We start from the raw sequence: 24,242 nt of genomic DNA, 5'->3' as shown, positions 1-24,242 counted from the left end.
TCGCCTTAAGCTATCTAGTGTTCTATAGATATCTATGGTAGCTACCATATACGGCTCCATTAATTCTAAACCACTTACGTCAAATCTCTGATCAACATTCATTAATGTTATCCGCACCATAGATATCTATATATATCTATGATCCGCACGAGCTCCATGTAACGCGGAAGTGGAGTGGTCTATCCGGAAGTAATAGATAGGCTACTGTTTTATTTCATTTATACCCGAAACGACACAGAGGCTGGTCTGGCAACTCGTTCCTATTTTGTTGAACAGTCTCTTGTTTTGACCTAACCGTGGCTTCGTGTCTTTGAATTGATATCAATGATCGTCTATTTTTCCTGCTTTACGGACCAGTCGCTGCTCCAACATGTCTGGAACGCAGTTGCTTTTAGTTCTCGTCAAGGAGCGACTGGCAGCGGCTGCCAATGAAATCTTGGGTCTGGTGGCGCAAGGCGGTGTCTCCCATAGATGTTCTATATAGATATCTATGGTGTCTCCAACGTAGTTCACCGGCGGCCATCTTGTCACAGTCAACTATGCTGGTACGTTCTATGGTAGCTGTTGTAAAAAAGTGAGTGATCTGCACAAACAAAAATACTCTTAATTCGCTGAAATCTTGACTCATTTAGAAACTTTTGGTTTATTACAAACGTTTCGAAAAACTACTTAATCGTGAAGCATAATTGTGTGTCACGGCTACTTGCACAAGTTGAATGAATGAACACTTTATTTAACAGATTGCAGAATGGGTACAATACAGTACGGCTCAATACACACAATTGTTAAGGGGATGCAGACCTGAGAAAGACGTTTGTCTTGTTTCCATCAGGGTCCCCCATTTTCAATTCATATAGACATTTATGACATACACAACATACATGACATTTATGGCATTGGGACATATACAGGTATTTAGTACTGATACATTTGTGACATAAACGGTATTCAAATATACAGTACTGTTACCCCTAGATCCTGACAGAGTATACATATGATGGGGAGGGGACTGTACATTAGGAGGGGGTGGGTGGGTGGGAGAGAAATATACATACGGCGGGGAGGGAATATATACATGCGGTGGGGAGGAGACTGTCTATTAGGAGGTGGTGGGGTTTTTGGGCATTTACGGTGGCCAGTTTCGAATTGCAGCCTCCCGTAGGTGCTCTTTAAGAGCAGTTTTGAATGTGGGTAGGGATTCACATTCCTTTACAGCTTTGGGTAGGGCGTTCCACATTGATGTGGCATAATTGCGAAACGTGTTTAGTCCCTTGTTTGAGCCGAATCTGGGTTTAACATGATTTGTTGAGCTTCCTCTGGTGTAGTGGTTGTGGTATTCACTGACCTTTGGGAAGTATTTTGACATGTACATGGGTACCTTAGTCGTATAGTGTATCTTGTAGACCAGGCCCATTGCAAGTTGCTGTACTCTGTCGTCTACTCTAAGCCATCCTAGGTTGTCAAAGTGGGCAGGGGGGAGGTGGGTTCTGGTTATCAATGCTGAGACTACAATCGAGATTTTCAATTATTATTATATAGGCTAGGTTTTCCTGAGACCAATAACGATTTTATGACAACCTAATATTTTGTCTAAATGACAACAAGAGGCTGTGAGTGAGACCTAGTATTACAAAGTTTACCCAGCAATTTTACATCAGTGGGAGAGGCAGAATTGCTCGCTCTTTTCAACATAACTTAAGTTGCACATGATTTTGTGGTTTGGTTTGTTAAAAACATCTTACGTTATGATGCAGGAAATGGCTGGTTTTGTGTTTACAGAAGTACGCCTACCAGTGAAGATGCCTGACTTTTGTGCAGCCTATGGATGCTCTACTAGCCGTAGTCTCAAAACGAGAACCCGTGGGATCACCTTTCACCTGTAAGATATGACAATATTATGACTATAATTAGGATAATCGTTAGTTACTTAGTGGATGTATACGTGCAATACAGGTCATACACATACTACACAGGAACAGTGGGGCTATGTGAGATAGATGATAGTATTGCAAGATTGTTGTTGACCCAAGGCTTTTTAGAATATGTTGCTACAATTTGTTTACACAATGATTCATTGAATGTTTCTTTTGGACCATTTTGTTTTATAACTCTTAGTGTGGTTGTCTTATTCTTAAAGTACATACATACATACAACAATTACCCCAAAACATAAAATTATCCCAAAATATGATAATTTATGTATGTATTTTTGTCCTTACAAGGGTGGAAAATGTTGACAATCATTTATATATCTGGCTACCTTTCTCACTTTTAAAGGTTTCCCAAAACCGGAGAGAGGAAGAGGCAGTGGGAACTTGCCCTAAGAAGGGACGGTTTTGTTGTCTCTGGCAGAACACTGCTCTGCAGTGAGCACTTCAGGAGTGAGGACTTTGACAGGACGGGGCAGACTGTCCGGCTTAAAGATGGTGTTGTCCCAACAATTTTCAACTTTCCAGCTCATCTTCAAAGGGTATGTGTATAATTGGCCAACAAGAATTCTAACTGTATAAGATTGATATATCAATATATAAATATGTGATTAAATGTCACACTTTTAGTTTTTCTTTCAGCAAGTTTAGGAATAAATAAAGTGTTGTTTATTACAGCACATTTTAGACACTCAAAACTTATTTACTTATGTTTATTTCAGCCAGGAGCAACAAGAATCACAACCACTTCTAGGAGAGCGGAAGACAACCTGCCAATGGACTTGTCTCAGGATGAACCTCAGCCTGATGTTGTGAGTATTTGCATGTGGAATGTCCAGGGGTCATCAACATGTTTGTACACGACACGTGTCCATGGCAAAGACTTGGTCTTGTCTGTGGCAAATTTTAGATTTTCTGTTTTACACACCATTATAATGTTCTTATTTTGATCATAATACCCTATTACTAAAGTCTCAAATGTTTTATTTGCAAGGACCCCCTTAACTCGGAGAGTACAAATACGGATCCATTTGGTTCCATTTGTACATAACAAGAGTTACAGACCTGTTATGGTCATTCAGGGCTAGCTCTTTATGTGTTTCTGGTGATATTATTATCCACTTATTTTGTATGTCCGTGGCAAAAGTTTAATTTTGACAAATGTCCACCACAAGCCAGCATGGCGATGATCCCTGGGAATGTCACTAACAGATGAGAGCATCATATGGCTTGTCAAGTTGTCATATTAAATCCTTTATCTTGGTGGTACCCAGGAAGTTCTATGATGGTGTTACTTAGGGGTGTAACGATGCATTGAAATGCATCGATCCTAATGTGACGATTCAACTGCATTGATTTGAAAATGTTAGAATCGATTTTATAATCGGGGGAAAAAGTTTTGATGTTTTTTTTTATAATTTTTTTTACCTATAGTCCATTCATGCTGAGTGAATCAGTTCCCCCAGCCACATTTGTGTATTCAAATTTTTTGGGGGAATTAACTGAATTAAATTAATCGATCGAATCGTGGTCAAATTAATAGATTTCATGATGCATTGAATCGTTGCCTGAAGAATCGTAATCGAATTTAATCGCTGTGAGGTTGCATCCTTTTTTTTTTATATATATATATATATATATATTTTTTTTTTAAACATGACATAAAATTAGATACACGAGCATTAACAGTAAATATTCAAAGTAAATCACAGGACTATACATTCCATTTGAATCAATATAAATGTAGTTTACGAGATATATACCTAATACTTGCAATCCAATCCAATACATACATATGCTCTTGCTCACTCTTCCCCCCAGGACCCCCACTTGGATAATCCATCCATTTTCATTCGTTTCTAACCAGGAATTACAATTCATATGCTAGCCTTTATTCTCTCCACCACTTCTAACCAGATTGCAATGCTTGCTGTAGATATCTCTAGATAAATCACATCGAGATAGGTAAGAATCCATACCTTCCGGCACATTTTATCCGGTTGAATCCATCGTGATGCTATGAGGTCGCATCCTTACACCCCTAATGTTACTAGAAGAGCCCAATATTATTTGAGGTGGTACTCTGTGTAAAAGGTTTGAGAACCACTGGCTATCTCACTTGCTCTATGTCATTCATGCACTTGGATGAATAAACATGTGCGAACATTGAAACTACACCCAGGGGTCGGTAACCTTTACAATCAAAAGAGCCATTTTTGTCCAGAGCCACAAAACATATTTTTGCCTTTTTATAATAGTGTGGGCCGTGTATGGGTAATTAGTTGTTTTCATTTCAAATTGATGCGAAAGTTTTGTTTTCACTACTAATTTGAAGGTAAGGGTCTATAGAACAATTTTGGTTCGAGTGTCAAGCGCCAAGCACCTCTAGGGGGTGTCTGCTTTTCACTTTTGATTGGATTATCTGATCTGAACATATGAGGTATGTATGGATTCAGGATCAGGAGTAGCAACTGGTATTTCAAGCATATTGCCCATGGAAGCAATATGTTTTCCGGTATCGGTGTATATCCACAAAAATAGACAGAGGATCAAAGGCCTGGTGATAAATGTAATTAAATTCAAACTGGTTTCTTGACACTCAAGCCAAAATTGTTCTATAGACCCTTATCTTCAAATTAGAAGTGAAAGCGAAACTTTCGCATCAATTTGAAATGACTGAGTGTCCAGGCACCCCACTATAAGGCGACACGCCTATTAAGATACATTTCTTTATGCAGAGTTGTGTTTTCTGTTGGAGAATTGGAGAACGTAAAAATAGATTTGGGCTCACAGCATTGATAAGTGAACATTGAATTAAAAAAGTAACTGTTATTAATTTCCATATTACTATTATTTATATATTCGTATATTTTGCCAAAGCAACAGGGAGCCACTGGAGAGAGGCGAAAGAGCTGCAAGTGGCAGGCCACTGACCACCTATACGCATTGCCTGCTTGCCCCAAAGCTATAAAGGCCAAACTCGAAGAAGCCTCAGCGAGAGTGAGGAAACTGCAGCAGGAGAAGACCAACGCCTTGGCGAGAGAAAGGAGGGCCAAGAAAAAAGGTGAGGGTCGTCAGGGCTGCAGAGTGGGTCATTCGTCAGTCATCAGCAGATTCCAAACTATCACAGCCCATCAAACTGCTAGAGGTCCTCTACATTGTGCGGAAGAGGATAGGTTCAGAGGATGTGTTTTTGCTCTGGGAGCACATCGGCGACACACTGTATGGCATCGACAGTCACCACCATACGCTGTTAACATGAGTTGTGTCCCTGTTTTTCAAGCTAAGGCTGCACCACATTGCAAAAATCACTACTCTGAGCTTACAGGGTGGCAACATGAGACAGAAGCTCACGAAAAAAGGGCATTAGCTCCAACTGTGTGTGCACATGTTGTTTTTTGCTTCAAAGTACAGTTGCAACCCGAGTCTGATTCTCTAATAACAGAGGGTTTAAGTCAGTGATATTCAACTGCCGGCTCGCGGGCCAAATCCAGCCCCAGCTAAGCTTTCTTGTGGCCCCTGGAACATATTCCATGTTCTAATGTAAAATTAAATGTAAATAATTTTTATTAGATGGTGTGTACAGGATGACGATTTTGAATGTTTTTCACAACCGTTTGTTAACACAATGACTGCCACGCAATAGCCTCATCCTTAGCAGCTGACGCCATCACTGTAAACGGTGGGAGTCGCTCACCTTGTTTGCAGGGCTATAACTTTATTTATTTTTTATTTTTTTTTAAATCTTTTTCCCCCTTTTTCCGCTTTTCTCCCATCCCAATGTTAGTCGTTATGCCAATTCCCAATCCCCCTTCCTGGTCGTTGCGCACTCTACCCCCTACCGTCGGTCTGGGAGGGCGGAGACTATCACATGCTTCCTCCCACACATGTGTAGCCAGCCCACCGCTTCTTTTCACCTGGCAGCGCGGACTCTCACTGGGAGAGTGTAACGTGTGGAAGGTCACACTACCTCTCCCAGATCCTTCCCTTGCTGTGCAGGCGCCCCGACCGAACTGTAGGAGTCGATGTTTACAACGACCAGGACCCACCCACGCCGGCTTCCCACCCGCTAACACTGCCAATTGTGTTGGTATGGACGGTCGGCCAAGCCGGAGGCACCACAGCCGGATTCGATCCCATTGGCTCTGTGGTGGTAGACAGACGCTTAGTCCACTGCTGGACAATCAAGCTGAAATTAATATTAGATTGCTCTTACCTGTGGCCGATGAGACTGCAACAAGAATATTCCAATTATTTGATTGCCATCTGCTAGAATCGTATGTCCATTTGGCCCACGCCATAAGCCCCAAAAGCATAATGATTCTGGCGTCCCGAAGGCGATTCAATGCAATCGAGTGTGTATCTTGATCCACGTTACAAGATAACTCCACCCGGAAGACATTCACTGACGCACAGATTAGGGCTGAGCTCAAACGTTCGAACCTTCGTTCGTTACGTTGGCATTCGAATTCTAAATCAACATTTGAATTCACAGTTGCAGATAAAGATTAGGCTACACTAATATTATAGTATTAAAAGAAACTGATGAGTTATATTCATTAAAGAAAGTTGATTTAATAGATTTAGTTGGGCTGGGGCTTCTCCCTGGGCTGGGGCTGGAAAGTTGATTTAATAAAAAAAATCACTTCATTCAAATTTAGTTTGAGGATATTAATAAATAAAAAAATATATAAAATTTCTATTTTTTAAATAATAATAAAAAAAAACGTTAGTTCGGAAAAACCCTGACGAAGTTCGAATCCCAAAAACAGGCTTCGGGGACAGCCTTAGCACAGAGTCGAACTTCCTTCAGAAAGTAAGTGCAACATCGACTGCATACCACCAGGCGGCGGTATCGGACCGTTGCAGTCTCAGACAGAGTGCCACACAGTCCTACAGCATAGCAGGATGAATTATGAATGGAAATAGCGAATAAAAGAAATAACGATCCAATAACGAGTTTACTCATTGGCAGAATTTGATTGGCGGGCTATAACGAGTTAACTCATTGTTGGCGCAGAAAGGGTTAATGGTTATGTGAGATCATTTTATGTTTGTTTGGTTCTTCTGATAAAGGTGTGAATATCCGCTATCGTCATTAGTTGTGTCCCTGTTATTCAAGCTAAGGCATTCCTAAATGAACAACTCTTAGCTTACATATTGGCAACATGAGACAGATTTTTATATATAAAATATAAATATATTAAAATGTTATATTTATTATAAAATAATATAAATATTAACTATAATCAAATAAATTGTATTATTGATATATATATATCGGTACATATGTAATATAAATACCTTATTGCTTAACCTATCTGCTTAATGTTATTTTCATATTAAAGTCCATTATAAGTATGCAGTTGAGTATGATAACTACATCTCTGATGTTTATAACAAACCAAACCATTTTAAAATCGGTTGAAAATTGAGCAAGCTATGGTTATTTCAATAGTACATGCACCATAGACATTCATGTTATAAGTGGGCGTGCTGCCTGTGGCAAGATTGATTGATTGAATTGATTTATTGAAAACTTTATTAACAGATTGCAGAATGGGTACAGTACAGTACAGCTCAATACATACAATTGTTAAGGGGATGCAGACCAGAGAAAGACTTTCGTCTTGTTTACATCAGGGTCCCCCATTTGGCTGCCATGTGGCAACGTCTATCTCCATTGGCCAGCAGCAGTGAGTCATCTAGCCTTTATATATGTCTATGGAAACAACCATCATGGAATATCAAGACGATGTAGTTCGTTCCGAGAGGGAGATCATCTAACTCCACCAGAAGCTGAACTCGTTGCTGCCTGAAATAAAGCTACACAGGGAATGTCTGTGTCGCCTTTCAATGCTTTGTTCCAGGAACCAGGGCGGGTCTTATCATGTGACTCCCCAGGTCTATAGGAACCAGGCAGGTCTTATCACTATCACATGCCGGGGGGGGGCAGGTGGCGCACGGAGATTACGTTCATCACCAACACCGGGAGACACTGGATTCGCCTGTTCGAATCCAGCTCCCGGCGTTGCTATCAGCTTGGCTGGCCTCTCACACTGATACAATTGGCTGTATCAGGGGGTGGGAAAGCTGAAGGGTGGGTCCTGGGCGTTGTGGACAGCGACCCCTACAGTTCGGTCGGGGCGCCTGCTCAGCAAGGGTTGGAACTAAGGAGAGATAGTGTGGCCTCCCACACGCTACACTCTCCCCGGTGAGAACCTGCGCGGCCAGGTTGCGTGTACCTGTTCCGCAACAGTAAGTGACTTCCGGGGTAGGCCTGATTGGCCCCGACAGGCACGTGACGCGGCAAACTCAGGACGCGCAACGAGGCTGCTGAGAGCTGTCGCGCGGAAATAGGCTGTCTATTGCCATTCTCTAACACAAACTCTAACCTTAACCAGCTCCTTAACAGCGCCTAAACTTAACCGTTCTAACCTTAACCAACTCCGAAACAATGCCTAACCTTAACCTTAACCTTAACCATGCCTAACCTTAACCATAGAAAGAATATTGCCATTCTCTAAGACAAACTCTAACCTTAACCAGCTCCTTAACAGCGCCTAAACTTAACCGTTCTAACCTTAACCAACTCCGAAACAATGCCTAACCTTAACCTTAACCATGCCTAACCTTAACCGGCGAAAGAATACACGTTAAAAAAAAAATCACGTTAAAAAAAAAAGATTTGATGGGATTCGAACTCACCAACAACGGACCGCAGGATCGCAGGACCGCTGCTCTGCCAGGTGAGCTATAGCGCCGAATGAGAGTCATGGCGTATTTGGACGGTTACGTAATTCCGTAAGCTCTGCCGCTCGGCTCCGCGGAGCGTGCCGCGCGGCAGAGAAAGTTGCGCGTCACGTGCCTTGTCGGGGCCAATCAGGCCTACCCCGGAAGTCACTTACTGTTGCGGAACAGTTACACGCGGCCAGGTTGGCCTGCCCCAGGCTGCACATGCGTCGGAGGAAAGCATGTGACAGTCTCCGGTCTCCCGGACCAACAGTAGGGGAAAGTACGCAACAACCAGGAAGGGTGGGAGGGGAGAAAAATCGGGGAAAAAGGAGGGAAGAAAGATAATAATAAAAAAAAAAAAAAAACACTATCACATGACTCCCCAGGTCTATAGGAACCAGGCGGGTCTTAAAGCAATCACGTAACTCCCCAGGTCTATAGGAACCAGGCTGAATCTGAATTTGCTTTTAATTGCATAGAAAGTTCTACAAGCTTTATTGCAAAGTGTGTTATTGGCAAGGTTGAAGTTCTCTGATGCACTGATTTCAACTCCTAAGTAATTATATGAGGCCTGAGGCTATGTTGCCCAGAGTGAAATTCTATCTCTTCACTGATATCTGGCTCTCCTCTGGAATACCATCATCTTTTCCAGATTGACTGTCAATACCCATTTGGACAGTCTCTGTTGTAAGCCTTGTTCTTTATGGGACAACAGAACTAAATCGTCGGCATAGAGCAGGAACTTGATGTTAATCACAGTACGACAACATCATGCCCAACAACCTGGGTTGAGAGCGAGTGTTTCGCCAGGTGTTGGCCATGGTGTTGTTGTAATGCGCGTGCGCCAAGTTGATTAGAAGCATTTGGTTATGAAAACGCAGAGTTGGTGAACTAACTATTCATTATGGACTAAAAACGCCTTCAAATGTTCGGGGGGAAAGAGTTTGGACTTAACATGGTGACAGGCTATTGTAGGATATGTTACCTTTATTCTTTGTTAATTATTCGATCGGTAAACAACAGTTTACAACTCAAGTCAGCTAATGTCCTCTCTCTCCTCCAGAACCCCAACAGATCTCTGAGGTGTTTCCTTCTCTGCAGCAGAGCTCTAATCTGGAACAGACCTACATCATCCTGGATCAGGAGGTCCAGGTGCCGCCACAGATAAAAAAAGAAGAGGTGGACGAAGATCTCTATATCATTCCAGACTTGGCGGCTGGTACTTCAAATAGTGTGTCAATCTGGCTCGCTCAGTCAGAACCACCCACCGACTGGCAGCTATTCCCATCCTACAGTGCTGTAACCGTGAGTGTGAATGATGATGGTCAAGATGACTGGAATGGGAGCGAAGACTTGGGTTCGACACCATCATCCAATGAAGCTCAGGTAGATATTACCATTATGGACGTTGACGAAGAAGAGAAGAATTGTCGTTTTTGTGGTAAACATTTCAACAAAGACTCTGTTTTGGTAAGACATGTGGAGGACCATCACAGAGGAGAGAAGGCCTTTAAATGCCCTGTATGTGAGAAGGAAGTTGCCCGCAGAGACCACTTGGCCGTGCACTTACGAGTTCACACGGGAGAAAAACCTCACATCTGTGGTTTCTGTGGGAAAAGATTCTCACAGAGTTCAACTCTTAATGTTCATATGAGAATGCATACGGGTGAGAAACCGTACTTTTGCAAAACATGTGGCAAAATGGTTGCCTATAGCTATCATCTCAAACTGTGTGGAACAGCAGGGCAGCGTAAAGGGGAAAATACCTTTTGCTGTATTGTTTGTGGCAAAAAGTTCCACACGTCTTCAAACCTGAAGGTGCATATGGCGGTCCATGCAGCAAGGAGACCACCAGATATCATTGTGTAGCTTGGGGCTGTTGTTTCATCAAAGCCTCCTCTCCAAACATGAATATGAAGATGGACGTGAGAGAGTGAGAGATAGGTGTCTGGCAAGGTGTTTGACTGTAGAGAACATCTGACCATGCACTCAAGGATCAACACACATGAGATACCTTATCAGTGTCTTTTCTGCAACAGAGTGTCACCCAGAGTGCATAAGATCCCCCTTGGGGGGATCAATTCAGGCATCATAGCAGCATGGGGGAGGGGAGGTACAGGTAGTAGAAGACATACAGCTACAGGTCAGAATTATAGTACAGTGGAGAAGTAAAAATAAAAATTGAATAAAAAGGCAGTGTATACAATGTAATTAACTGGACATGCGCATATGGGCAACAAGGTGCGAGATGAGGGTATGTATGCCCTCTGTTATATCTCAGCATATCTCTGTGTTCATAAGTGGACCCACACCGGGGAGAAACCATATTGTTGCTCTGTTTGTGTATAGTACATATACATTATTATTATAATTTTTTTTTTAATCAATACATTTTTCTCCAGCTGTAGTTCCATTTGGTTTTACTTGCTGGGTTGATTGATTCAGGACACACCTGCTTCTTTGACCCTCACCCTTTTGATTCTGTCCTGTGTTTTGGCTCATGGTGATTGTATGCTCACAATAGCAGTCCGTTGTTGTAATAAAAGACTTATGAACAATTGGATTTGAGCTTATTTGTGAACATTAGGAAATAATTAAGATGAAAAGGTCTGGGAAATTATGGGAAAAGATCAGTCTATATCATACTGTACAAAAACCATCAAATCCAGACATTTAGGCCTGGAAATATATGGGATTTTCAATAGTACGCATCATCATGGTACCACTGTTTTACTTATATCATGCTATAATCGGGACAGGGGGTCTCATTCCCGAACGGATTTATGACCAAAAATTTCCTCTCAGGCCAATTTAAGACTAGTAGCGCGATTCCCCAAATTTTCCTGAGATTGGGTTTGGCCGTGGCTGAGAGCAGAATTTAAGAGTGCTGAGGAGCACACTTATGATTGATTGACTGATTGAACATTTTATTAACTTGACAGACTGTGTTCTTAATGGCAGGCCTCCTTGGAATTAATTACTTAATCATAATTCAAATAAATATGACAATATTTGTACGATAAGAAATTACGCGGATGTCGGAAAAATAAATAATATGGATTCATCTGATCACACCATTTTGGACAAATAATTACTTTAATTACTCAGATATTCAAACACAATTATGCAATTATTGTGAAATGATAATTATTGAATGCCTTCTATGGAATTTGTATTTCTTATTTGTTACATATCTTTTAATTAATTATACATTTGAAAGAATGCAGGTCAACATGCAATATATCCCATTGATTGGTATACAATGGGACAGACCTTTGTTTGATATAGCTATAAACCTGCATTCCTTCGAATATATCATTAATCAATTAAACTGATATTGAAATACACTATATAGCCTATACACCAACACTGAAATGACAGTGGATAAATAAATAAGAACTAATGCTAATCGCGTGGAAATAGACTGCATTAATATTCCATAAATCTTGTAGCCTACGTATCTAATGAATTAACAGTATATAGGCTTATATTATTCTAATTACTTGTTTCATTAGAATTTAGTAGATACTATATATGCTCTGCCCTACGTACAACAGTACACATTAAGGCCGCCAGAGTCTGGTGTACCAGCGGACTGCATGGTGGACTGTACTACGGTCTACGAGGCGGGCAGTGCAGTATATTTGCTGCTCTCCTAATAAAACAAGTCATTAGAATATATAAGCCTATACTGCGTTCATTCATTACGTGCGTAGGTTATACAGTACTGCACGCACGCTGCGGCAGGTGCACCACGAGCTGTACTCACGAGCTGTACTATATATGATGACAATACATTAATCTAATCTCATTTTGATCGGCTGCAAAGCGCTTCCGCATATCTGCAACCATTTTCACACGGCTGCATCGTCAGTTGCATTCTAATGAGCTGCACAGGTGTGTCTAACTATTGACTTTTTGCGATTTCATCTGCACACTTCCCTATTGGCTGCCTTATAAGGAGCTTCGGACGGAGACACAAGTTCATGTTTCAGACTGGTGCCATTCCTCATCGCGGCATCTCAGCTCAGACAGTTTGAGCACTTAAGACATCTTCCCCACGTGTTGGGGACTCAGAGTGAACTTGTCGTAGATTCTGTCTCAGTCGGTTCCAAGATAAGTCTTCCAAGAGAACTCTTTGGAAAATATTTGGGAATGAGACCCAGGGTGAGCAGTTTTAGTCTTACCTGGGAGTCCACATCACAGAGGACCTGACATGGACAACACACACAGACACTGTTAAAAAGTCATAGCAGCGCCTCTACCACCTGAGACAACTCAGGAAATTCATAGTATCAGGGAAGATACTCCGGGGCTGTGGAGAGCATCCTGACTGGGAACATCACTGCCTGGTTTGGCAACTGCACTGCCCAGGACAGGAAGGCTCTACAGAGTAGTGCGCTCAGCAGAGCATACTACGGGTATTGCACTACCACCCCTGCAGGACTTATACAACAGGAGGTGCGAATCCAGAGCCTGCAGAATAATAAAGGACCCTCACCACCCCAACAATAGCATGTTCAAGCTGCTGCGGTCAGGCAAGCGCCTCCGCATACATGCAGCAAGAACAGAGAGACTTAGACTCCGCTTCTTCCCCCAGACCATCAGAACACTGATCTCTCCACACACAAGCACACATGAACACACACAGCACTAGGGCTGTCTTAAATACTTCGAAGCTTCGAAGCTTCGTTCGATGGCACAAGCTTCGAACATTAAAAAAAATCGAAGTTTAAAAAAAGAAAAAAAAAAATTACTTCGGTGTGTGTGTGTGTGCATGGGGCCATTGGGTGGGGCCGGGGGACAAATACACTGGAGGAAAGTAACCCAGCTCAGCACTGCCCAAATTATATCATCACTATTGCCTGTTTGAAGGATATCATCCTCAAACACATATACACACCACCTACACGCCTATTCTCAGTCCTTGCCCCACAATGGTGGAATGAACTACCCACCCCAGTTAGGACAGCCGAATCCCATCCAATCTTTCGCCGTCGACTAAAGACGCACTTCTTCAACCATTATCTGAAATAAAATTTAAAAAATAAAATAAAAAAAATCTAACCCTAACTAACCTTACTGTCATGCACTTGTCCTAATAAACTAACCTACACTGTAACACGCAACACTTTGATGAACATTGTTACTCAGCTGATAGAGTTGTATCCTTCCTGATGACCTGTCGTACAGAACTTGTAAGTCGCTTTGGATAAAAGCGTCAGCTAAATGACTAAATGTAAATGTGAATGTAAATGCCTTGTAGAATTCCACACATAAGAAAGAAAGATACTGGGATGAATAAACAAAATAGGAAATAAAATGTAGAAATGCATGCAATACATAAATAAATATGAATATCCATATATGAAATAGAACATTTAGATAAGGTGCTACTGAGATGTTTTGGTGAGTTCTTTGTTTTTTTGTGGAAGTAGCCCTTCTTAAAAATGCATGAACATTCACTGATAATTGGTCTGTAGTGGAGTCTACAAGGTCTACATTGCCAGACCATGTAGAATCCGGACCTTGTAGACTGACATAATTCTGTGCATAGTTTAGTCTACACAGGCCATATTTCAAATAATCAAAATCGTACTTCATTCATCTTAAACATTCTTGATTTGGGGGATTGGTAGTTCCCATGAAATCTGAAGTTGTTCAAACGACAACAGCGATCCACCTTGAATTAAATCACACTGTGTTGGCTGCGTCACAGTCACGAAAGGGGCTACTTAATTCATTAATCCAATCCACTTTATTTATAGAGCACATTTAAAAACAACAAAGTTTGCCAAAGTGCTGTACAAGTCCCACAACATAAGATAAAAAAAATAAAAAAATTCATTCGAAGCTTCGAATTAAAATCGAAGCTCGGCCCGAAGCTTCGATTGCCAAAAAAAAATTCGAAGGTCAGCCCTACACACCACACATTGATTGATTGATTGAAAACTTTATTAACAGATTGCAGAATGGGTACAATACAGTACAGCTCAATACATGCAGACCAGAGAAAGACTTTCGTCTTGTTTACATCAGGGTCCCCCATTTTCAATTCATCAGGACATATATGACATACATGACATACAGATATTCAGTACTGCTACATCTATACATTTATGACATACCAGATTTGCAAATACAGTACTGTTTGTGATACAGAAGGAGTCAAGAAAAGGGAGTATATACATTTGACCTAGAAACTGTACATTGGAGGAGGTTGGGTGGGGTTGTGTGGGGGGGGTTGGGTACATTGGGATATTGTCAACCATACTGGGTAATTTACATTGGAGGTGGTTGGGGGGGGAGAAACACTGTATAAACAAGCAAAACTGTACATTGAGGGGGGGGGGGGACACTGTACAAACAAGCAAAATTGTACATTGGACTATTGACAACCATACTAGGTAAATGACTGTACATTGGAGGGGGTTGGGTTAGGACATTTACAGGGGCCAGTTTTGAATTGCAGTCTCCCGTAGGTGTCCCTTGAGAGTGGTTTTGAAAGTGGGTAGTGATCCACATTCCTTTACAGCTTTGGGTAGGGCGTTCCACATTGATGTGGCATAATTGCGAAACGTGTTTAGTCCCTTATTTGAGCCGAATCTGGGTTTAACATGATTTGTGGCGCTCCCTCTGGTGTTGTGATCGTGGTATTCACTGACCTTTGGGAAGTGTTTTGACATGTACATGGGTACCTTGGTCGTGTAGTGTATCTTGTAGACCCGGCCCATTGCAAGTTGCTGTACTCTGTCGTCTACTCTAAGCCATCCTAGGTTGTCAAAGTGGGCAGGGGTGAGGTGGGTTCTAGGAGTAAGGTCAAGCAGTAGTCTGACCAGTTTGTTTTGAGATGTTTGTAATTTAGTTTTTAGCGCCTTTGAGGTGCTTTGGTACCATGAGGTGCAAGCATAGTCGTAGTACCCTTGAATGAGTGCTCCTGCCAGAGTCTTCAGGGTATTCTTGTTTACCAGAGAGGAGATCCGGTACAAGAATCGTTGGTTGACTTTTTTTATTACACTGGATGCCATTTTGTCACAGGAGAGATTAGCCTCTAGGATGGAACCCAGGTAGGTAATTTCATCTTTCCTTGTGACAATATTGTCACCCACTGTAACTGAGAAGTCGTCAGTCTTGCTGAGTTTGTTATTTGAACCGAAGAGAATGGACTCTGTTTTGCCCATGTGTAATGATAGTTTGTTATCCGCGAGCCATATGCAGATTTTGCCTAGTTCCGAGCTGAGGGTTTTTTCAACCTGTAACTTGTTCTTGTCAGAGACCAGCAGGGCTGAGTCGTCCGCAAACAGGAACAAGTTGCAGTCACAAGCTGACGACATGTCATTTGCATAAATTAGGAACAGTAGCGGTCCTAGTATGCTTCCTTGTGGAACACCACAGCTCACTGTGAGGGGGGGGGATAGGGTACCGTTTACCTTCACCATCTGTTCCCTCCCCTCAAGGTAGGATTGCATCCAGCTCACTGATAGACTATCAAAACCAATTGCTTTTAGCTTGTCAATCAGAATGGAGTGATTGACAGTGTCGAAGGCCTTTTGTAGGTCCAGCATGACCATGCCGCAGTATTTGCCTGCGTCCACCTCTTGTTTGATGTGGTCATTCAAATAGAGAAGGCATGTGTCAGTGGAGTGGGATGTTCTGAAGCCAGATTGGAATTCGTAGATTAGATTTTTTTCCGCTAGGTACTATTTTTTCCATGACTTTCGAGATGGAGGTGAGAATAGAAACAGGGCGGTAGTTGCCTGGGTCTAATTTGCTGCCCTTTTTGTGCAGAGGGGTCACCCTCGCAATTTTGAAGTCCTTGGGGACGTGTCCCTGTTTTATGGAGAGGTTTATTATGTGTGTGATGACTGGGGTGATGGCGGCTGCTGAGTCTCTGAGGAATTTGGAGGGGATGTTGTCATGGCCAGTGGCCTTGTTAGGTTGGAGGGCGCTCAGTTTATTGAGTACCTCATCTGTTGTTACCATTTCCAGCTTGAAGTCGTCCTTGCGGACCCCTAGGTTTTTGTAGTAAGCTACTATGTGTTCTACCCCATAAAGCCCTGAGTCACTGGGAGGGTAGTTTGTTTACCAGTGTTGTGGCTATGTTTGTGAAGAAAATGTTTAAGTAATTGGCTACATCCAGCTTGTCTGTGATGAGCGTGTTGTCCGTTTTTATGTTTATGTTTGAGAATCTGGTTTTAAGTTTTTTACTGCATCCTAGTTGATTATTGAGTAATTTCCAAAGTTCACGTGGTTTGTTTTTGTTTTCCTCAGTTTTGTCATTGATGAAATTCTTTTTTGCAGTTTTGATCATGGAGTTTACGTCGTTTCTTAGTCTGTTTCTTTCTAGTTTGAGTTCAGTCACGTGGGCTTGGAGTTCACTGCTCGTGCTTTTGGTAAGCTTTGACTGACTTTTTCGAAGTCAGTCAGTCAAACACAAACACACTACAGGTCACTTTAGGGGGGAAAAGGTCACTTTAAAAAACATAACTATGTTTTTGTATAGTTATATATAGCATAACTATATTGTATATTTGCTGATTTATGCCTATGTTCATTTTATACTATATATATATTTGTTATATTGTAGAAAAGTGTGCATTGAAATTGTAAAGTCTCGACGACATTGAAAATGAGGCTGACCTCAATTGTCTTTTCGAGTATAAATAAAGGTTGATGATGATAGTATATTAGTAGTGTATATAGGACTCATTACCTTCAATTCGTAAGCTTAGCATTGTATTATATTTTATCTTAGTACTTTTCATCATGTCTATTTTATTATATATTCTATTTTATTCTATTTTATTCTATTATTATTTGTATTTTTTGTACAATCAAGGCGGGCATGGCCACCTTCATTTCACTACATGTCTCGTGTATGTATGTGACTAATAAATCTCTTGAATCTGAATCTTGAATCTAATCCAATTTAAACCATGATACCGATGGTAATATGGTATTTCCATCATTTCTGGTCACTACTTGCTGACACTACTAATGTAGCATATAGGGTTTTTATGTGTATTTTTATTTAACTAGAAAAAGCCTCATTGAGATTACAAATATTTTTCAAGAGTGTCCTGGTAAACAGACCGCAGCACATTAACAAGGTTGCAAACAGAACAATACAGACTGTACAGATCATAAGATTTAAAATTAAAATTTTAAATCTCAGTCACAAATTAATCAAGTATATATAGATGTACCTTATTTTGTATTTTTGCAGATGCAATTTTATACTTATTTAGTTCTTTTTGTACATAAAATGTACCCCCTTCCCAACCACCCTCCCCTCCCACAAGAAAGTCACCCAATCCAGCAGGTGGCGATGTACGGTATTTTGAGCTCGTGGGAGAGGGGCTGGCATACAATTAATGAATGTTGATTCGAGCCTTGGCGTACGTGGTTGTAGCTAACATTCAATCACTTACGTCAACATGCATTGATTAACGTTATCCCCACGCGCTCTTTCCCCCTCACGATCTCCATGTAACGCGGAAGTGCAGTGGTCTATTTCAGATATAAAACCGGAAGTAATAGGCTACTATTGTTTTATTTAATTTCTACCCGAAACGACCCAGAGGCTGGTCTGGTAACTCGTTCTTTGTTGAACAGTCTCTTGTTTTGACCTAACCGTGGCTCCATCTCTTTGAATTGATATCAATACTCGTCTACATTTGCTGCTTTACGGACCAGTCGCTGCTCCAACATGTCTGGAACGCAGCTGCTGAGAGTTCTCGTCAACGAGCGACTGGCAGCGGCTGCCAATGAAATCTTCGGTCTGGTGGAAACAACCATCATGGAATATCAGGACGAAGTAGTTCGTTCCAAGAGGGAGATCATCCAACTCCACCAGCAGCTGAACTCGTTGCTGCCTGAAGTAAAGCTACACAGGGAAGGTGAATTAATGAAAACTTTATTTAACAGATTGCAGAATGGGTACAAATACAGTACGGCTCAATACACAGACCAGAGAAAGACGTTTGTCTTGTTTACATCAGGGTCCCCAATTTTCAATTCATAGTGTGTATACCGTAGTATAATGTATAGGTCTGTGTCGCCTTTCAATGCTTTGTTCAATTTCAACATCAACTTGCTTTATTTTTATTGGCGGGACGGATAAATACATATGTTTTGCCAAAGCACGTAAAAAAGGAAAACATATCTTGTAATAATCATGATGAAATACGATTATTATCATATCCTTAAATATACACACGTACTTTATGCCCTACAATATGGTAATATTAATATATAAATATGTGTTGAACATATAGACTGTTTCAAATTGACAAAATAACATAAACATTGTAAATGCCATGGACCCAAGTTAATTTCCTGTTGCAATGCACATGAATACAAAATAAAAACACGTTAATAATTATGAAAGTAAACGATTGTAAATGATTATATGCTAAGGGGTGGACGGTATGGTCTAAAATTTATATCACGGTATAATTTGAAGCATAGACGGTAACGGTATATATCACGGTATCATCGTTTTTGATTAAATTTTTTTTTTTAATTTTATATAATTTTTTTTTTTTTTTTTATATAAAATATATATATTATATAATTAGACTTGTACTTGTATTATCTGCGAGACATCGCCACCACGCAACAAGCTCCACTGTCTGTGTGTACATTAGTAGCCTCTAGCTACGGCCAGGATTCTCCGGAGCTGCAGCTGGACCTATACTCGAGTAGCCTCGAGCTACGGCCAGGATTCACCGGCGCTGCAGCTGGGCCCTAGTATTGGTATAACGTTAAATCACATTCACAAGCCCTCAGCTCGAATACGCATCGAATCAGTGTTATAAGACATTGATATCAGGAGCTATCTGTAGCTACTGCTAGCCGGATATATAACGTTAATACAACGCCTCAGTGAATTATTTAGTTCAATGGGACATTTCGTTTTGAACGGTGAACTAACTTGTGTTAACGTGAGCTAACGGAGCTATCATACACGTCTACTCTCTACTAGACTTGATAAGATAAGATAAGATAAGATAAGATATTCCTTTATTGATCCCCTTGGGGAAATTCAGGCATCATAGCAGCATGGGGGGGAGGGGGGGAGGGGTACAGGTAGTAAAACAACACAGTATACAGGTAGTAAAAGTAAAAGACAACACAGGCAGTGTAAACAATTTGATCAATATGGTCAATATAATTTACTATCTGACTAGCTGAGGAATATTCACATTATTCACAGTGTCACATGAGGTGCAGTATGCAAGAGGTAGTGTTATAATAATAATAATTTACTATCTACTGAGTATACATTAATCAAAGTACCAGGGTAGTCTACTTTGTCCCCCTTGGGTTCCTATAAGTCCCAGGTCAATGTCTGGTAGCAGTCGCTGTCGCTGCCCCCTGTTGTGGGGCCTGGAGGCTGCTAGTCGCTGCCCACTGTTGTGGAGCCTGATGGCCGCTGGTATGAAGGACTGTCCGAGGCGGTTAGTTGAGTGTCGGGGGGGGATGAGTCTGTGGCTGAACGAGCTTCTCATCTTGACTAGCTCGTCGTAGAGGGGGTGGTAGGGGTTCTCCATGATGGCATCCAGCTTCCTTATCATCCCCCTCTCTACCATCACCTCAAGTCTAGGTAGCTCGACTCCCACCACAGAGCTAGCCTTCCTCACCAGCTTGTTGAGCTTGTTGGTGTCCCTTGAGTTGATGTAGCCTCCCCAGCATGCCACAGCATAGAAGAGGATGCTGGCCACAACAGACTGGTAAAAAGACTGCAGCAGTTTGTTGCACACATTGAAGGACCTGAGTCTCCTCAGGAAGAACAGCCTGCTCTGTCCCTTCCTGTAGAGGGCCTCTGTGTTGTCCGACCAGTCCAGTTTATTGTTCAGGTGTACCCCAAGGAACTTGTATGAGTCCACCATCTCCACATCCACCCCTCGGATGGAGATGGGAATCGGGGGGGGCCTCTTCTTGCCCCTCCGGAAGTCCACCACCAGCTCCTTGGTCTTACTGGTGTTGAGTTGGAGGTGGTTGCTGTCGCTCCACCCCACGAAGCTCTCCACCAGGGCTCTGTACTCCTCCTCATCATCGTCGGTGATGTAGCTTACGATGGAGGAGTCGTCTGAGAACTTCTGCAGGTGGCACCCGCTGGAGTTGCGGCAGAAGTCTGAGGTGTAGAGGGTGAAGAGGAAGGGTGACAGCACAGTTCCCTGGGGGGCGCCGGTGTTGCTCACCAGTACGTCAGACTGACTGTCCTTTAGTCTGACGTACTGTGGCCTCTCAGTGAGGTAGTCCTTGATCCAGGCCACCAAGCCGTGCTCCAGCTGCATCGCAGAGAGCTTCTCCGCTAGCAGTGACGGCTGGATGGTGTTGAAGGCGCTGGAAAAATCAAAGAACATGATCCTCACTGAGCTGCGCGGCTTTTCCAGGTGCGTGTACGCTCTGTGGAGCATGTAGATGATGGCATCCTCCACCCCGATGTTTGCCTGGTATGCAAACTGCAGGGGGTCGAGGGAGTCACGCACCAGGGGCTTGAGGTGTTGCAGGACTGGAGCGTTTGTTGATGTCAGGAGCTATCGGTAGCTGGCCGACTAGATACCGTTCGGTTAGACAATGCCTCATCATGTATTAAACTAAAAGTGAATAGTTGACTGGGTCATTTTGTAACGGTAGCTAAGCTAACGTTAGCTCAGGGAGACGTCCCGTCCCACTAGACTACTAGGAGACCCGTGTTTACATGCGTGCGGGAGGGGCTGGCACGCCCACTGCGCGAAGCCTCCTAAATAACTTTTTCCAGTTCGCACATATCTATTATCTATGACTAATTCTATCTATTTTTAGGGGCAAATGCGAGTGAAATAGTCGCGCTGTGGTTACATGACGTCATTGCTATTTTAGAGCTGCACTACCGGTTACACGGTATAGGCAAAATCCATACCGTAGAGCAAATTCATACCGTTTATACCGTATACCGTTTATACCGTCCACCCCTACTATATATATTAATTATGTGTGTGTGTGTGTGTGTGTGTGTGTATATATATATCGTATATACACACATGCACAGTATGCAGTAGGCTACACACATATATGATATTTCTATCTTATCCGGGAAGGTAATAAAGCCTGGAAAAGCTTTTTAACATTTTGGAAATATTTTATTCTCATGTGTTTATATTTGTGATGTGTGCATAAGTAATGCTCTCTGTCTCAGTGTCCTGGTAGCAGTGTGTACAGACACGTTCCTCTCTTGGTTTGCACCATTTTAAATAATTACCTATTTTAATTTAAAGGTCAGGGTCACTGATTCTGTATTTAAGCATTACATCACACGCAGGAGTGGTTTGTGACCAATAAACCATGCCTAGGGGTGGTTGTTAGGCCCGAGGCGCAGCCGAGGGTCGTTAGACCCCCCTAGGCATGGTTTATTGGTCACAAATCACGACTGCACGTGGTGTAAAGCTTTTATACAACTGCCAGATTCATCCAACCTTATTTCTATACAATAAACACACATTAATCGAAGATTTATTGAAAAAACCATCCGCCAGAAAAAGTAGTTCCCACAACTCCATGTGGAAGCAGCTTGAAGTGCATCCAACCAAACTAACACATCCAACTGTGTATTATTGGAATGATTGAGAGAAGTTGCCTCATGTGGAAGCAGCTTGAAGTGCATCCAACCAACTAACACATCCAACTGTGTATTATTGGAATGATTGATTGAAAATTTTATTACCAGATGCAGAATATAAAGTAGGTAAAACAAATTAAAACGTTTTCTTTGCCCTATAGGAAAAAAACGTTTTCTTTGCCCTATTTTTTTATTTATTTCTTTTAGCCTAAACTTAACCAGTTGGAAACCAGGGGTACAGTAATAAAATTAGCAATCAACCAATCAATCAATTCAATAGACCATGCTCACTTAAAACAGCGCTGCTTCTCTCTCAGTCTGACTCCCCCGCTGTTGCAGACAGGAGTGTGTGTGTGTGCGTGTGTGTGTGTGTGTGTGTGTCACAGTGTGTGTGTGCGTGTGTGTGTGTATGTGTGTGTGTGTGTGTGTGTGTGTGTGTGTGTATGTGTGTGTGTGTGTTTGTGGGTACGCCAGCGTCGGGAGAACGCTGCAGTCAGTAGAAAGTAGGAAGGAAGAAATTTAAATCAATCAATTAATCTATCAATCAATCCGCGATTTTTCTTTTGTTCTAGATTGAGTCAAGACCCATCAATTACATCATCCAACATTGTTTAAAGGACTAACACATTCCCCTTGACAGAATCGCTTCATATTTAGTCGTTATGGTGCTTTCAACATAACCATTTGTTGTCCGCGATCCTGTTTTCTCCCGGAGTGAGCCGGGGAGGGTTATGTGATTTGGTTGTGGGCGGGTCCTGAGCCCAGGACCGTGGATTGTTGCCAATAAAGACGTGTGAATGGCCAATCAGAATCGAGAAATTTGCATGCCGTTGTATAATTGATTATAATTCTGTTTTCTTTCAAATTGTTTGTTGAGATATTCTGCTAGTTGTAAGTCTCTGTTCAGGGACTGCTGACAGGAGTTTGTTTTGTAGTTTTAAGCATTAAAAAATAAACATCCACAGAGCTTTTAGAAAGGTGCAGAATCGAATTATTGCCTTTTTCCCACAAAACAATTATTAATGAATTAATCATTTGAAAATGTTTTGCCAAAATGAATGTTGTTTTATCCCCTCCCTACTTGCCATTTCCCCTCGTGTAATGCACCTGATTGGAATGATATGCCAGTGCTCTAGTGCGACATCTAGTGGCTGAATGTCATCTATAGCACCTTTAATTTCATATACACTGATTTGACACTTTTGTCTAGATTCAAGATTCAAGATTCAAGAGTTTTAATTGTCACGGCATACAGGTATACAATGAAATGCGGCTGGTCTTGCCCGCGACGATGTGCAATACAGTGGTACAACATATAATAGAATCCAATAAAAATACAGTGGTACAACATATTAATAGAATCCAATAAAACAGTGCAATAAACAGGTACATGGTGTGCCATCTCGGTATCTGTACATTAGTATTTACAGAGCATATAGGACATGCTAGTTAGCTTTAGTAGTGCAATACACTGTTCCTGATGTTATACTACTTTAAGTGGCCTTTCCTCTGGCCATAAGTGTGCGTGTGTGCGGCATGAGTGTTAAAGTGGCTGCTAGTGTGTAGGGGTGGGAATCACCAGTTTCATCATGATACGATACGATATCAATTCTTTGGACAACGATACGATATTTGCCGATATCACAAAGTCTCTCACGATACAATACGATACGATTAGATTCAGGTGCCTGCAATCGATATGAGATGATATCATATGCCCATTTAACACAATCAGTAACATTTAGATCAACAAAAAAAAGGTAATGAAAATATCATTTGACATTTGTATTTTTGAGCTCTTCCAGACATTTAAAGGAAAATCAATCTATTGTTTTTAATACAAATAGACCTCCTGTTCACTGTAAAGTGCCACGTTTTTATATATTGAGCTTTAAACTTTAAGCTACATTTTTTGGAACTCAAAACTCACAACCTCCCTCTCCCAAACCGTTCCTACAACAATTTGTTGATGT

General features: G+C 41.7%; 2 protein-coding genes across 6 annotated transcripts in view; both read left to right on the top strand.

The window, feature by feature from the left end:
• The first annotated feature begins 273 nt into the window (after window positions 1–273).
• Window positions 274–11,164, top strand: LOC311234489 (uncharacterized protein). 5 transcript variants are annotated; one of them, XM_084321700.1, is made up of 6 exons: window positions 274–545; window positions 1,780–1,879; window positions 2,278–2,470; window positions 2,651–2,740; window positions 4,809–4,992; window positions 9,727–11,164. In XM_084321700.1, exons 2-6 carry the CDS (start codon window positions 1,800–1,802, stop codon window positions 10,530–10,532), a joined length of 1,353 nt encoding a protein of 450 aa, XP_084177826.1. In that variant the 5' UTR covers window positions 274–545; window positions 1,780–1,799; the 3' UTR covers window positions 10,533–11,164. The 5 variants fall into 5 exon arrangements, with proteins under 5 accessions (XP_084177826.1, XP_084177828.1, XP_084177827.1 ...); XM_084321701.1 differs by having other exon boundaries at window positions 506–574; XM_084321702.1 differs by lacking the exon at window positions 1,780–1,879.
• A 7,089-nt stretch (window positions 11,165–18,253) lies between these two features.
• The window catches only part of LOC311234394 (uncharacterized protein), a 185,098-nt gene continuing 179,109 nt past the window's right edge, over window positions 18,254–24,242 (top strand). The window contains exon 1 of the mRNA XM_084321564.1: window positions 18,254–18,562. The gene's annotated coding sequence lies outside the window, so the exon portion shown is untranslated. The remainder of the gene's footprint in view (window positions 18,563–24,242) is intronic.

Source organism: Notolepis coatsorum (assembly GCF_963971535.1).
Source record: "Notolepis coatsorum genome assembly, chromosome: 9".
Classification (NCBI taxonomy): domain Eukaryota; kingdom Metazoa; phylum Chordata; class Actinopteri; order Aulopiformes; family Paralepididae; genus Notolepis; species Notolepis coatsorum.
The sequence above is the reverse complement of the archived record's forward strand: the minus strand, read 5'-3'. Positions and strand labels throughout refer to the sequence as shown.